At 41.3% G+C, this 15,086-nt stretch overlaps 1 protein-coding gene across 2 annotated transcripts in view; it reads left to right on the forward strand.

Moving 5' to 3' along the window:
• Positions 1–15,086, forward strand: part of BMPR1A (bone morphogenetic protein receptor type 1A) — an 85,642-nt gene that overhangs the window by 50,007 nt on the left and 20,549 nt on the right. For both annotated transcript variants that reach the window (XM_083146354.1, XM_083146353.1), the window contains one exon: positions 6,399–6,581. In XM_083146354.1, coding sequence (XP_083002480.1) covers positions 6,497–6,581 — 85 coding nt within the window. In that variant the 5' untranslated portion in view covers positions 6,399–6,496. The remainder of the gene's footprint in view (positions 1–6,398; positions 6,582–15,086) is intronic.

Genomic DNA, 15,086 nt, shown 5'->3' on the forward strand with positions numbered 1-15,086 from the left:
GACAGTCTCCAATGATGTTTCCATGTGGTTCATTTTAGCAGCAAAGGTTGCAAAATTGGGGCATAGTGCTCCCCAATAGTCTCTCGGTAGTGTACAGATGTAAAGTTCCACTGATGGGGTAGTTTGCACAGTGTTTAAGGCTGCAGATATTGTTCTAAAAGAGAGGGTAATAGATCAGAAGATGTCCAAACAATAGGTTATAGGGGTACAGATGGCAAATCAAGATTCTTACAGGCTCAACGCATTTTACGGTTCAATTTGTATCCAGCTTTTTCAGGAGTGTATCTTCAATTGAACCAAATCCTGTGATTTTCTGCCACCCTGATACTCGGTTCAGTGTTCTAGTTTATTCAACTGAAGTCACTGTTTCTCGTTTTCCTTATTTGTTTATGTACTCTGCTGCGGATACCTTGTGGTGCCATATAAAGGATAATAAAATAATAATATTGAGGCAGTTACATAGTAGGTAAGGCTGAAAAAAGACTTGCGTTCCACGTCCCCCCCTTGTCGGGATTTCGGCGGTCGGGATTCCGGCGTCGGGATTTTGAACGCCGGGATTTCATACTGCTTCCGAGCCAGCGGTTACCACCTCTCTGGGAAGAGAGTTCCAGAGTTTGACTGTTCTGACCGTAAAGAAATTCTTTCTACTAGCTGCATGAAATGTTTTTTCTTCTAATCTATACTCCTGCCCTCGTGTCCTAGAGTCCTTTCTAGTAGAAAAGAGAGTGTGTGGCAGTTCCTTATATTGGCCCTTGATATACTTGTACATTATGAGCATGTCCCCCCTTAAACTTCTCTTTTCCAATGTAAATAGTCCCAAATTGCTTAGTCTCTCCCCGTTAGCTTAAATTCTCCATTCCCCTAATAAGCTTTGTTGCTCGCCTTTGGATTTTTTTCTAATTCTATGATGTCCTTTTTATAGTGTGGGCCCCAGAACTGCACTCCGTACTCGAGGTGAGGTCTCACCAATGCTTTATACAATGGCATAATTACCCTGGAGTCCCTAGTTTCCATTCCCCTCTTAATACATGCCAGAATTTTGTTGGCCTTTTTTGTAGCTAAATTACATTGGGCACTACATCCCAGTTTGCTGTCTATTTGGACTCCTAGATCCTTTTCAAGTATGGAATTACCCAGTTCCTCTCCGCTAAGGTTGTAACTTGCACACTGGTTGTGTCTCCCAAGGTGCATAACCTTACATTTATCTACTTTGATCCTCCTCTTCCATTTTTTTACCCACTCCTCTAGAATTGCAAGATCATTTTGAAGCATGGTGACATCTTCTGATGATTTGATGACTTTGCTAAGTTTTGTATAGTCCGCAAAGATGGATACGTTGCTGAGTAACCTTATCCCAATATCGTTAATAAAAATGTTAAACGTGAATAAAAATTTAAACAGTGTCCTTTCAATTCACAATCCCTACTTGCACAGTGCATTGCACCTGTGTGTCAATAAAAATAAAATACTGCAAACCATCTGTCAAAATAGTTCATTTAAATATCTTGACATTGCTATTGGGTCCCATAGAGTAGAACTGACATGTCCAAACTATGGCCCTCCAGCTGTTGTGAAACTACAGGTCCCATCATGCCTTGCCACAGTTTTGCTATTAGGGAATGCTAAAACTACAGCAAAGCATGCTGGGATGTGTAGTTTCGTAACAGCTGGAGGGCCACAGTTTGGACATGCCTGGAGTAGAATATTAGCGATTAACCCCAAAAAATATAAATACCTCTCATAAATGGAAATATTTATTTTGGATTATTGAGTCATGGATTAAACCACTCACTATGGGGTAAGCCTATTAACTTTTCTAAAAATATAGAGGTTATGTTGACCATAGCAACTAATTTAGATCCTGTCTTTCAATTTCTAGGGTGTAATAGAGAAATAATATATTATGAATGGTTGCTATGGGCAACATCACCTTCATTTTTAAAAGCTTTAGACCACGTGGCTAAGACATAGCTTTCTGGTTGCTACTTGGTGGTCTCACACGTCATGTGACTTGGAGCCATGCTATATCAAGCAATTGCATGGCACCAACACTCTGGACACGGGTACAGGACATTCATTCTGTTATTTCATCTCTGGTCAAGCGGTCGCGTCCTCAGTTTAAAACGTTGTGGCACTGGATCTGATGTTTGAAATACCATTGTGTTTTGTTGGAGTTATGTTAGGTACACACCAGAACAATCATGATCGTGAAACGATAGTATGATCGGTTGGAGCACACGATCTGATCATGATCTGTATCCACTTGAATGGATCTTTTACAGATCCTGACTGCAGCAGGTAGGGTCTTCAAAAGGACCAAACGAGCAGTGGGGACGCGCATTGGATCGGAATCTGATCCAAAATATGCCCAATTTACATACAGTCGGTCGAGATTGCATCAAAATTGGGGGAATTGGAGGTCAAATCGTTCTGGTGTGTACCTTACATTAGTTTGGAAGGTTAAAATGACCTCTTCTGAATTGAATGACTTTGACCTGAAATCTGCCCTCGATTTGCAATGGATTCCATCACTTAGTAAATTTTTCCCGAGGTGGTTAAAGACTGTCCCGTCATGCAGTTTGGGAAGTTCTAACATTCGTGTGGGCTGTGTAGAAGTCTATACATTATTTATTTACCTTGTTGTAAACTGAATAACATGTACCACAAATCTCTTGTGATCATTCGGGGCCACTGGGCTAAAGAGGACCGTTTTAATGGCGCACACTGAGATGTGTGCCTCGCTATTTGAAAATTAGTATGATTTCTGCTAATTATAATGGCCATGAGAAGTAACCTCACTGCCTTTGGTGTCTGTTATCCACTGTATCGGAGTAGCTAAACACCGGCCTGGTTAAACACTGTATTTTTTTTTTTAAGTCATCCTTGAATATTTAACCCAGCTGTTCCCAAATGGTCTTTAATCACGACACCCTAAAATATCAGATTTTTTTTCACGGCACCCTAAGGCTAAAACTTCTTTATTTAAAAATATAGAAAGAAATGTAGAAAATAAAAATACTTAATAAAATATTAAGTAAACTGTGTTTATTGCGATGGAGCCGTGGTTGTTTATCCTGCCGGTGGGCCATAGCACTCCATATCGGCACACCGACTGGGACGTGTGTGCATGTGAGACACTCTTGCTCCCCTTTTGCACCATGGCACTTCATCTGTATATAATCCTTAGCGTCAGTTAAGTGGTGAGGGACAGGATTCACTTCTGTTTGTTCACATACCATAGTGTTTATTCTAGCACCCGCCATCTTTGAAAACCCATGCAGTTCTTCTTCCCTATCTGGGGTGTTGCTGTCTGCTGTGGAGTTTTTAGCACAAGTCTGGTTTGCATATCAGTGCTGATATACAGACCACACTTTGCTAGAAGCACAACAGCAGACAGTGACACCCCAGGCAGGGAAGAGGAACTGCTTGGGATTTCAAAATTGGTGGGTGCTAGAATGAACACTATACCATTTTATGATTGGAAGCAACCAGCACTGGTCTTCACTATTATATTAGCCACAAATAATTGTATTTGTTCTTGGACCAACAATGCAATGCAACCCTGGAAGTGCACTGAGGCACCCCAGGGTGCCACGGTACAACGTTTGGAAACCACTGATTTACCCTTTGAGTGTCAAGGGAATTTGTCAAATAGGTGTGAAAATTGCCAAGCAAACCTTTTTATTCATCATAATGACCTGTACTGTTTACCTTTTTATATAGGAAATATAATATTTTATTTTTGTTTGAATTTATATAACAAATGTGAGCAACGCTGGTATTTTTAGCAGATATTTTGCACATCTCTCACCGAGATGTTTGCACTCAAAGGGTTGAATGTTAAGTAGTTTAGTGCAGGTGGCATTGAATATGTACAACTATGTTCTGTAACCTGAAAAGGTGTACACAAGACAGGACCGTTAATAAAATGATGCATGTTTTTGGTATGACGGGGCAGGATTGGGAACCAGTAAATAACAATGTGTATTTTTTAATGCTTTTAAAGTTTTATTTTTTGCTCCTGAAATCATGCATCTGTTTTACTGTACATCTAGTAACTGAGCACTGTGATCGGTGCATACCCAAACTGGTTTTAATTTTTCTCAGTGAAAAAGATTTTCTGCAGTACAGGTGCCAAGTACATTGTGTGCGCTCAGCCCCAGTCCTGCAGCACATGATCGTCTTTTAGGCTCTTTCGTGTCTCTAATATGGTTGCCCCCTGTTGTTACCCTGTCTCCCTTCCCTTGTGGTGATGAATCCTCTTTGTTTCCTAATTACAGAGAAGTCACAGATGTGTGAAAAGTAGGCCACAGGTCGAAGGCTGTGTGCCCCATACCCAATGAAATTGGAAGTGACAGGCATCTCTTTGCCTCTGTTAAATAGCTCCGGATTCCCAATTAAAATGAAAAGTTCTTGGGTTCTGATGAACAGACAGATTGAGTTATTTATGGTGGAAGCAGTCACCAACAGTAATTGAGGCACATCCTTGAACAAATACAAATTATTCCATTCAGGAATAGCGCCAGGCTGACAGGGTCATGCAGGTCAATCTCACCGAAACAAGAGGCCAATGAAAGCCAAAATTGGCTTTCCATTCATCTTCACACATCAGCTTTTGTCCGTATTAACTGTTCAGGTGTATTAGTTGCAACAGAAGCAGTCTATTTTTTTGTATATGTAGTGTAAAAAAAAATGCTGAAATCCTTCATTAAAAGTCTATTGCCAGTCTTCCTTTTTCCCCATGGATTAATACCCAGTGATCAAAGATCCAGATTTTACATTATTGATAAAAAATGTATGCATCCCACATTCTCTTCGCTGTTTATTCTGTTTTTATGTTGAGGAACCATGTGTGGTATTTTATCATACTGTACAATACAGCACCTTACATTGTGAATATAGGGCTAGATTTATTAAGCTTGGTGAAGTGATAAACTGTCTGGTTTTTATCACCGGCCAATCATATCCAGAATTACCCTGCCAGCGGCATATGAAAAACGAACGCACATGCTTCCTCAACTTCAAAACAGAATAAACCGATATAATTGATCAGATGATCTATACAGAATATATGTGACCACCACTTATCTGCAGCTGATCGACTCTGTTGTTATTAATATCACTGATAAATCAGCATATATACAAGGATTAAGAATATTACAAGTTTATTATAAGAATCCGAACAATTAATAGCTGATGGCTGCATGAAGTACGGAGACACCTCTCCGATGAGGACAATATCATAGATACAATAATTATTGCCTGATATGGAATAGACACTCACCAGCATAATTCCTGATCCAAACCTTTCACATTTACGTGTGAGGCTCTTCAGGACACACTGAACTTGGAGCTGTATAAGTACAGACATTATATGTATCTATAAATATTAATCCAGAGAAGTTTCAGTAACTATTTCTCAGCTATGCTAAAAACTCAGCAGACTGTACCAGGATGTAAATAGTCTCAGTGTAGGAATGGATACACTGATGATGTAGAGGTACTGTTGCAGATCTATAGCAACATTTAATTAGAAGAACACACTGTTGCAGATCAGCATTCTGAACACTGTATTTTCCTTTTACTGCAGAGTGAAGAACTATTCTAAATAACCATGCTGCACCTATCGTCTTTAAATGTACACATGTCCCTTTGATATTGAATCTATAAGACTGCCCAATTAGAGCAACAATTAGGAACTGCTCGGAGACCAACAACAGCAGGGCTGCCATCAGGAATTTTGGGGCCCGGGCCCCGGTATCTCCCCTCCTCACTTGACTTACCGTAACCCAGCTTCTGCTCCCCCATCTCCTCTGCCGCTGAGCTGCAGCCCGGAGGTCCGGAGCTGGAGCTAAGGATGCTGGTGGCCAAATAAAAAGCATCACCAGCTGGTGAGCCAATCAGAGCTTGCATTCCGGCAGCCACTCTGATTGGCCTGCGCATCAGAACCTGCTTCGTTCAGCACACTGAGCCTGGAACAGCTTTACCCACAGCACCCCCCTATTGGCGCTCCTGAACAACAGCATTGCATACATTTTGAACAAAAAGACGCACAATGGACTTGTTTTAATTTTATTACAATGCACTTTAGTTTCACATTTATCACTTCACTTTTAATATTTTGCCGTTCTTAATAAATAAATAAATCAATAAAAGTTATTTTCTAAACCATTTTTTTCTTGGGTCACTACATTAATGTATTTATAATATACATTAAGACATTAGAAGATGCTAACCTAGAGTGCCCCTCGCAGGAATACTTTTTCTTTTTCGTTTCTAAAAAGAAAGTTTTTTTCACAAGGAATAAACTATATTATGCAAAATGTTTGGAACTGTTAAGATAATTAAACGAAATTTCCAGCAAAGTTTTACATATGCCTTATTATTTTTGTTTGCAGTAGAGAATTGCCAACAATAGAAGTAAACATTGTATGAAACTGAGAACATTCTGCATAGATCCCGCTATTGTCCTCCTCCTGTCTGCTTGTGTGGGGAAATGCTACCATTAAAGAGCTTGAGAATGGCGGAACATGTGTTGGCCGGATTGCTGGGATCGTTGCTACTACTAGTTCATGTTCAAGGTAAGTGATCAGTTCAATCTTGTTAATATCCCCCAAAAATTATTATTATTATTGTCCCTCTCCAAAACCTGTTGATGTTTATCTTAAATACTGTATTATCAGGTCAATGCTTGATAAATGCACACTCTGGTTTGTATAACTCTCCAAGGCTTACTACATAGGGGATGCGGTCATTTGGTCTACAGCATGATGGTCGACAGTCATTTGGTCGACATGGGTCTAGGTCGACATGGTTTTAGTTCAACATATCATTAGTTCGACAGTCAAAAGGTCGACATGGGGTTTTTCAGTCTTTTGAGTCAACATGTGCCGACAGGCGGTATTTCATGCCCTACCATCCACTATAGGGCGTGGTGGGAGAAGAAAATAGTGTGCCGAGCATAGCGAGCGCATAGGTGCACTTTAAACTGTGTCCATGTCGACATTTGGGTAAAAAAACAGTGTAAAACCCCATGTCAACATTTTGACTGTCGAACTAATGACCCGTCGAACTAGAACCATGTCGACCTTTTCCCATGTCGACCTAATGGTGTTGACCTTATTACTGTCGACCATCATACTGTAGATCAAATGATCCCAACCCCTACATAGACCCCTAGTTTACAGCATAATGGCATTCTCCAACTCTAGTCATTTTATGTTACACATGTTATTACCACCTGAATGCAGTATAATCACATATGGGTCTGGTCTCTCCTTTTAGTGTTACTGTTGGGGTTACATGTCTGGGCTTCTCTCTGCAGAGCTGTGAGCGGGATCTGCCACAGATCCCTCCCAGCATGCCCCACGGCTGGCGCCGTCACTCTACACATGCGCATAGGGACTCCTGGGGTCTCAAATCCTGGAAGTCCAGGGAGTGCGCTGCAACGCAAAGGACAGCTCTTATCGCAAGAGCTGTCCTTTGCATTAATAATCGCATATGTTAGTGCATATGCGATTAGTATGCATGCGCTAGCCGGTCGAAAGGTGGCAGAGAGGGGTGATGTTAGAACATCCCATCCCCTACCTGTAATTTTTCAAACATGGCCTTTAAACATTGCAGTTAATAGCTGATTGGCTGGTTCTTCCACAGGAAATATACTATCCCAAGAACCCCTTAGCTGAAGTCCCAGAAGTCTGTTCACCTCCTGAGCTAATTCAAATGCAGGTGGTGCCATTGCTGTGTGCATCTTTGCAGCCCTATGCAAATCCGCTGGTCAATGGTACCATAATTGTGGCGTAGTGCTGGACTTTTCCGTAATTGTGAAAACACCCCATCTATGCTGATACCTGTATTTCTCTAGCTGTTAATGGGGAGTGTTCAAAGTGACTGTCTTGCATTGTAACTACATGAAGCAATTTTGATGTTCGTGTTACTTACTACTCTATATATGTGGTAATGTGTAAGAAGTGTCTTTATTTTATATAAAGGTTAACTGTAGGTTTTTCTAAATAGATTTTTAGATTAATGCTCTTTTGGTTTATCCTTTCATACATTTGTTCTTTTTTCCCCAAATATAACTTACTTTCTGTATTCATGGCTTTTTTTCTTTACTTCTGTATTCACATTTATACAGAACCATCACCTGTTCTCCTGGATTAAAGTTCCACAGAATTTGTATTCTGTTATTGTAACTGATGCAAACAGAAAAAAAAAAAATGCTCCTCTTAAACTACATAATTGGCTGCAGCAACAGACATGTGTTTCCCAAGAAAACGTGTTCAGATGTATAAAATACATTTCATTTTCTTTTTTATTTCCTTCAAATTATTGTAGTTCATGACCGTTTAGAGCATCAGTCAATGACATGTTAAGAGAATTTCTAGCATAAATCCTTCTTCTACTAAAAGTAGTGAAATATGTTTTTTTTTTCCCCTCGAGACATTTGACATGTCCTGTAAATCTGTCTTCTGCGGATCCATATATTAAAAATTGGTCTAAAGCGCCAGGAGAGAGAGCTTTATTTTGACATCTGGTACTGCATAATCTAAGGGCTATTTTATTTATGTACATAGAGGGGTAGATTTTTAACCCCATCACTGGCAATCCAGGAAATTTTCCGGGCTATGCTTCAGTGGTAACACTAGCCACTGGCATTCCCGGAAAATGGCCTGGATTGCCACGGTCTCCCCTGTGCTGAGCTAGTGATGAGATCAGCTTCAGCCGCTGCGTGGCTCTGGCTGCCCGGCCCCGGCTCATTCCTCCTGGCTGTGTGTGGCGTGAACTTGCTAACGTGATGTATTGCCGGGGGGGGGGGGGGGGCAGGGCCTGGCAGCAGCTGATATAGTGCACAGCATCGCTGCCCAGCCTCGGGAGACACAGCAGGTTTTTTTTTTTTTTTTAGGGAGCGCCCTCCAAAAAAAAAAAAAACTGCCCTGTGGGGAGCTCTCCATAAAAAAACACCAGTGAAGGGGTTAAGGAGTGATATTCCTGTTATCGCATGCTACAAATGTTAAATGTTGATCTAGGCAATCATTTTTAAACATATGCCAGTTAGGAGCTGATTGGCTGGATCACCATTTATCATTCATAATGAGTTAGATCAGGATATCGCTCCTTGATTGCTTTTGCCCTTATATGCTTTTATTGGTTCGGACACATTTAGAATGTGTTAGGTTGGAAAATAGGGAGGGGTGATGTCGTTTTTTTTCAGTCGAACACGGATGTGGTGGTTTTTACAAAATGGCATTTAAGGTGGTGCTGCCTCGTAATTCACAATAACATATACTGTATTGCTTGTAAAGGAAACAATCTGATCGGATTGGTTTATGAGCCCTGTAGACTTGGCAAGTGTTTGTCAACTGATTTATGTTGAAATGTTAACCTGGCACCACTGATGTGTGAGCACGGTGTATATACACCATAGATTTTAATCACAAGACACTAGACTGAATTTAAATCCACAGTTCCTTTAAGTAGCCAGTCATTTCTGCCCATAATGTTTTCAGGGATATCTTCTAGTCTCCAGGCCTATTTCTTTGCCAGTCATCTGTTTTCAATGGCACTTGGTTAAGGGGTCCCAGGGTGTCTCATTTCAAGCTTATACTAAGAAAATAAAGCGTTCTTCCAATGGCGCCAAGTAAATCAGACCCACAGAAAAGTTTGCTTTATCACCTTGACAAACATAAATGCGCACTTGTTCAACTTCTAAAATATGGTTTATTTGCTTAGTCTTGTACTTCACCTGTGACACACACAAAAAGAAAATTATTAGTTTCACACACCCTTTTTCCCCCTTGACATTCTGAAAGTTCTTGTAAACCCGCACTCTTCTTTTTCTGCTTCTTGAGTCATGTATTATGTTAGTTGAGCATGGCACAGTACTGAAAACATTGTCCAAGCCGGCCTCCGTGCAGTTATTTGTAGGACGAGAAATCACAAAGGCAATAACTTAAACACATGGTTTTAATTTAGTGCATGGAAATAACCTTACAAAGACGGGATGGGATCTAAAAGTCTAGCAACCATTGCCTGTGATGGAAGGTATTTTGTGAGCTGATCTGATGTCTGCATGATGATGCAGCAGGTCAGGAATTCTGTCTGTGCAGGTTTGGCAGTTAGAATTGGGGGGAGCAGTTGACTTCCGCTGTATACTGATCTGGAACATAGAGAAGTGTGATTTGTTTCCTTTTCTTACATTAAAATTGCCTCAAGGTAACAGTCGTAGGTCAAATTGCATACTGATTGCTGCAAAGGTGGTTCTTCATAAAGCACCTATCCAACATGAATGCTTGGGACCCCTACCAGTGTCCTGCAAGAGACTCTAGCGGCCCTACTTCAAGAGGCAACAAAGACGGTGGAGATGTATCAAATCTTTAAGAGACATATATGGAGAAGTTTCCCATAGCAATTAATCAGTTTTATGAGACCCCTATAGATCAGTCTATAACCAGAGAATGCAACCGGTTTGTACTATACCTGCTCTGGAATGACATATCCCAGCCTACCCTGCAACAGATATAGCATTCCCTTACAGAACACTACATATCCCAGCATGCCCTCCAACAGTTCTTTCTGTTTGGCCATGCTAAAACTGTTGCAGGGCATGCTGGGATGAGTAGTTCAACAACAGCTGGAGAGCCCATCCCTGTTTTAGAATGACTGATTAGTATTTGGTGCTTTCATAGCTGGCCCATGCTAATGACTATTCATTTGCAGTTTGCTGTGGATTATCAGAGCAATTTAGAGGCTGGAGGCAATTACCCTCTGAGGACAGTCCGAACTCAAGGTAGAGCCGTAGCAGGGAGGGGTCTGGGAGAGACCGCATTGGACAAAGCTATTCACTTAAGAAAACAACAAGAAATGAAATAAAAGCAAGGGTTGGGGAAAAGGCTGATTCGGTACGCATTGCCAGACCTCAGACTCCTTTGTGACTGCTGAGGCAATAAAACAAGAAGGGGAAAAAAAAAACCCACATGTGGAGACAAGTTATATACGGAGTTCTACAGAATTCCTTTGCCACATGCTCATGCTCCATATAGTTTTCTTTTAACTTAAACGTGTTAATACTCTTTCATCTCTCTTCACCTTTTTGTAATTGTATTTCCCTTTATTCACTCTACTTACAAAGTGTTGTGTGTTGTTTTTGGAATGGCTGAGAACATTGCCAACATGTATACGTTTTATCCTCCGTCACTTCCTTTGTCGCTGTTTGTGCTCGTTAATCTTTTTATTTATTAATTTTTTTTGTACATTCTAACTACGTTTTTTTAGATGTTTGTGTTGGAGTTGGGAATATGCACATGGATGATACGTTCTGAAATCCAGCAACTGATAGTATCGCTAGCACTGATAAGTGTTTGTTTCGCCTTTTTGGAATTAAGAGACAAAGTCTTAAGGCTTATTGATCCGCACTACCCGAGCAATCTTCTTGTCTATACATTGTCTAGCCATGAGAAGATAATTTGTCTCCAGCGACAGGTTATGTTGTCTTTTACATCCTTAGGAAGGATCAAGTCCAACATTCGGCTCAGTTTATTTTTAGCCGTTGTTTCATTTATTTATATGTTAAATGCAATTATATGCAATTAGCTGAACTCTTTACAGTCTTTCAGTACTGATGCATTTTCTAGTTTTGCTTTACAACCCTATTGTGGAAATACATGTATTAATATCCAAATATTCCATAGATTTATTTAACTGTTACGCACTGTGAACGCAACGGACTATAAATATAAACACAAGTGGCATTTATGTGCTGGCAGCGATAATGCAGTGCTGAATGCTTCATTGTTTGCCACCTTTTCCCTCTGTTCCCTGTATCGCCTCCCAAGAGCTCTCCTGCCAGTCTAATTGTGGTGTGATAAGCCTCTCACAGTACAATGCATTGGCAGCAAAGAGGGTGCGCTATCATTGGCAGTGGGTGTGATGTAATTAGTAAGGCATTCAGGCCCAGAAAGGTATGACTGAAAGCAGACAGCAGCAGTAACGACTGCTAGGTTTACTCCTATGCTGTGTACACACGGGGGCGATAGGGGCTGAAATCGCTGGGAATATGGTCGCTGGCGACCATATTGCCAGTGATTGGGAGCGTGCCCCGGCGATAAATCGCCGGGTGCGCGCTCCCGTTTTCAGCCCCTTTCTAATCGCTGGTCGCAGGAGCAAGCTGCTGCGACCAGCTAATTACCTCTGCGGCACCGCCAGCAGAGGTTCCTTTTCATCAGCGACCATCTCTGGTCGCTGATGCAAAGGAGACACTGGGCAATATATTGCTGAGCAATATATCTCCCCCCGTGTGTACGGGGCTCTAGACAGAGACTCCGTTAGCCACTAAATTTGTGAGGGGCTCATACATACGGATAACTGATATTCTGGATGTCGGCGGTCAGTATACCAACATCGGCATCTCGGAGAAGGGAGTCCCGACAATGGTCAACCCGCAGCTTGACCCTATTGCTCCCCGCTAATGCCTAAACCTAGTCCCTCGCCCTATAGCGTCACCTTACCCTAACCCCCCTAATGCAGCCTAACACCAAGTTCCAACACTGGTGCCTAAACCTATTTTTCCTTTCCTTACACCATCATCTACTTCATACAATAGAACCTAACCCTTGGGGTCTGCCACCCTGCTGCTTATTTCAGTATTATGACGGCCGATGCAGCAATGTTTATGAACAATGCCCGTGAACTGCAACATTTTGTACTTGTAATAAGCCATTTTTTTTCCTGTGGCCTTTATACTGTTTAGGTCCTTTGTTATGCACTGTGGAACCATTGTGGTACCATATAAATAAAGAATAATAATCATTAATGCAGCAAAACGTTAATGCAAAGATACCGATTCTACAGCTGCTATCATTACATGTACTTCTAAATCGCAAATCTGGGACACTATGACACTATGACTCCCGCTCAGTGTCGGATTAAGGCTTTGGGGGGCCTGGGGCACCTAGAGGGCATTTCCCTCCTGAAATGGGTCATGTTTGTCCATCTGAAATTTCCTCATGGTTTGGGTCACCTGTTTTGAACTATCTATTTATCTATTTAAGACCGATATTGGAGGTAGGCGCAGATACTGATATTGGAGGTAGGCGCAGATACTGATATTGGAGGTAGGCGCAGATAGGGGGTGGTGGTGGTGGTGGAGAAGTTTGTGGGCTAAAACCTGTCACAGAAGCCATCATTTTGACAGACTTTTTACTAGTTTATTTTAATTTATAATAATGATTCAACACTGGCGATTTGCCATCATAAACTAAGATGGAAGTCCAAGATTTTGTTCCACCAATAATGGGTCATGTTTGGAGGCAGGTATTGTGTATATTACATTTAATCCAATGGGGGATATCAGAATATTATTTTTAAGTAGTTAATAGTGTTCATCCTAGCACCCATCTTTGAAAACCCATGCAGTTCCTGTTCCGTGCCTGGGGTGTCGCGGTCTGCTTAAGTGCTTCTCGCACAGTGTGGTCTGTATATCAGCACTGATATGCAAACCAGACCTGTGCTAGAAACACCACAGAAGACAGTGACACCCCAGGCAGGGAAGAGGAGCTGCATGGGTTTTCAAAGATGGCGGGAGCTAGAATGAACTCTAGTTAAAATGTGTTCTCGAAACCAAAGATGATTTTTTTTATAAATCTGTTTATAAGACTATGGGGTGACCAATTGGGGGTTCCCACCCAGCTGCAGCTGAAACTCTAGATGTACAAAGATGGCGGTGGTATGCATTGCATATTAGCAAGCCGATTTAATACTGGTGCGTTATGTGCTGTTGGGTATAACATGTCTCATTATTATGCCAAGATGAATGTCAAGAGGTGTGGTAGGACAGATTATAATCACAATTTCATTTCAAGCCTGTATAGTAGAGTTGGATAATTTTTCATCTTGGCTTTTACTGAGCATTTTTGCCAAAACTGGAATGTTTATTTTAAAACTGTCTGGCGATGTGAAATCCTGATGCTGGAGGAGTGGATATTATCTGGTATCCCATGGATGTGGTTGTGACAATGTTTACAGAGCATAACTGGCTGCATGCTCAGCGCCTGGCATTAGGACTTAAGGCTGAATGTTCTCATCATGTCCAAATGAAACACTGTACTGAGGAAATGCTTGCAGCAGGAAAAAGGAGTATTTTCAAATGAATTTCAGTATGTCTGGAAAACCTGTCTGCTTGATCTCCTCAAACTGCCAGAGGAATTTGAACCTTTTTTTTTTTTTTTGTTCTGTCTGTGTATAAAACTTTACTCTTTGTACTGTGCATCTAAAGTCAGGATATGACTGCATGTACAGAAAAAATCATAATTAATTATGTAGTACAGTGATGGCTAACCTTGACACTCCAGCTGTTGTTGAACTACACATCCCAGCATGCCCTGCTACAGTTTTTCTATTTGGCCATGCTAACGCTGATGCAGGGCATGCTGGGATGTGTAGTTCAACAACAGCTGGAGTGTCAAGGTTAGCCATCACTTATATGGTGGGTACACACTAAACGATATGCACAAAAATAATGTTAACAGTATAGTTATGGCGAAGGGGAGCAGGTCCATACATTGTGCAACGTGGCCCTTATTAACCTTGCCCTCACTTATCTGTACATGCACTGACAACAAAGGGTGTCATCGACAACTTGAGGGAGTGCACATCGTCGGTGAATAGTGTACACACTGGGCAATATAATGAACGGTATTGCTCAGGAGTGCCAAAATGAGAGATAAAGCTCATTATATCGCCTTGTATGTACAGGGCTTAAGGTGAGCCAACTTCTATGATATGGATGTCCATATTTTCCTTTCCAGGTGGTGAAGTCATATTGATGTGTTACTGTATAAATGTAAATAGGTGTAAGCTGTATGATGAAAAAATGGGTCAATCTAATAAGTGCTCCATAACAGACCGATGCCCATTGTATGCCCTCAGTCAGCGCATCCACCTCATTTTCACCAAATTTCCAGCAATACATCCTCATGTTCACCACATTCCTGTGTCTTCCCTAGTCGTCTTTGGCCCACCTGAGTAGCATCACGGCCAAAGGTGTGTAACCACACATTGCTACAGTATATAGAAGTATAGTGCTTTCT

This window comes from Crinia signifera, chromosome 6, assembly GCF_055691185.1.
Source record: "Crinia signifera chromosome 6, ASM5569118v1, whole genome shotgun sequence".
Taxonomy (NCBI): Eukaryota; Metazoa; Chordata; class Amphibia; order Anura; family Myobatrachidae; genus Crinia; species Crinia signifera.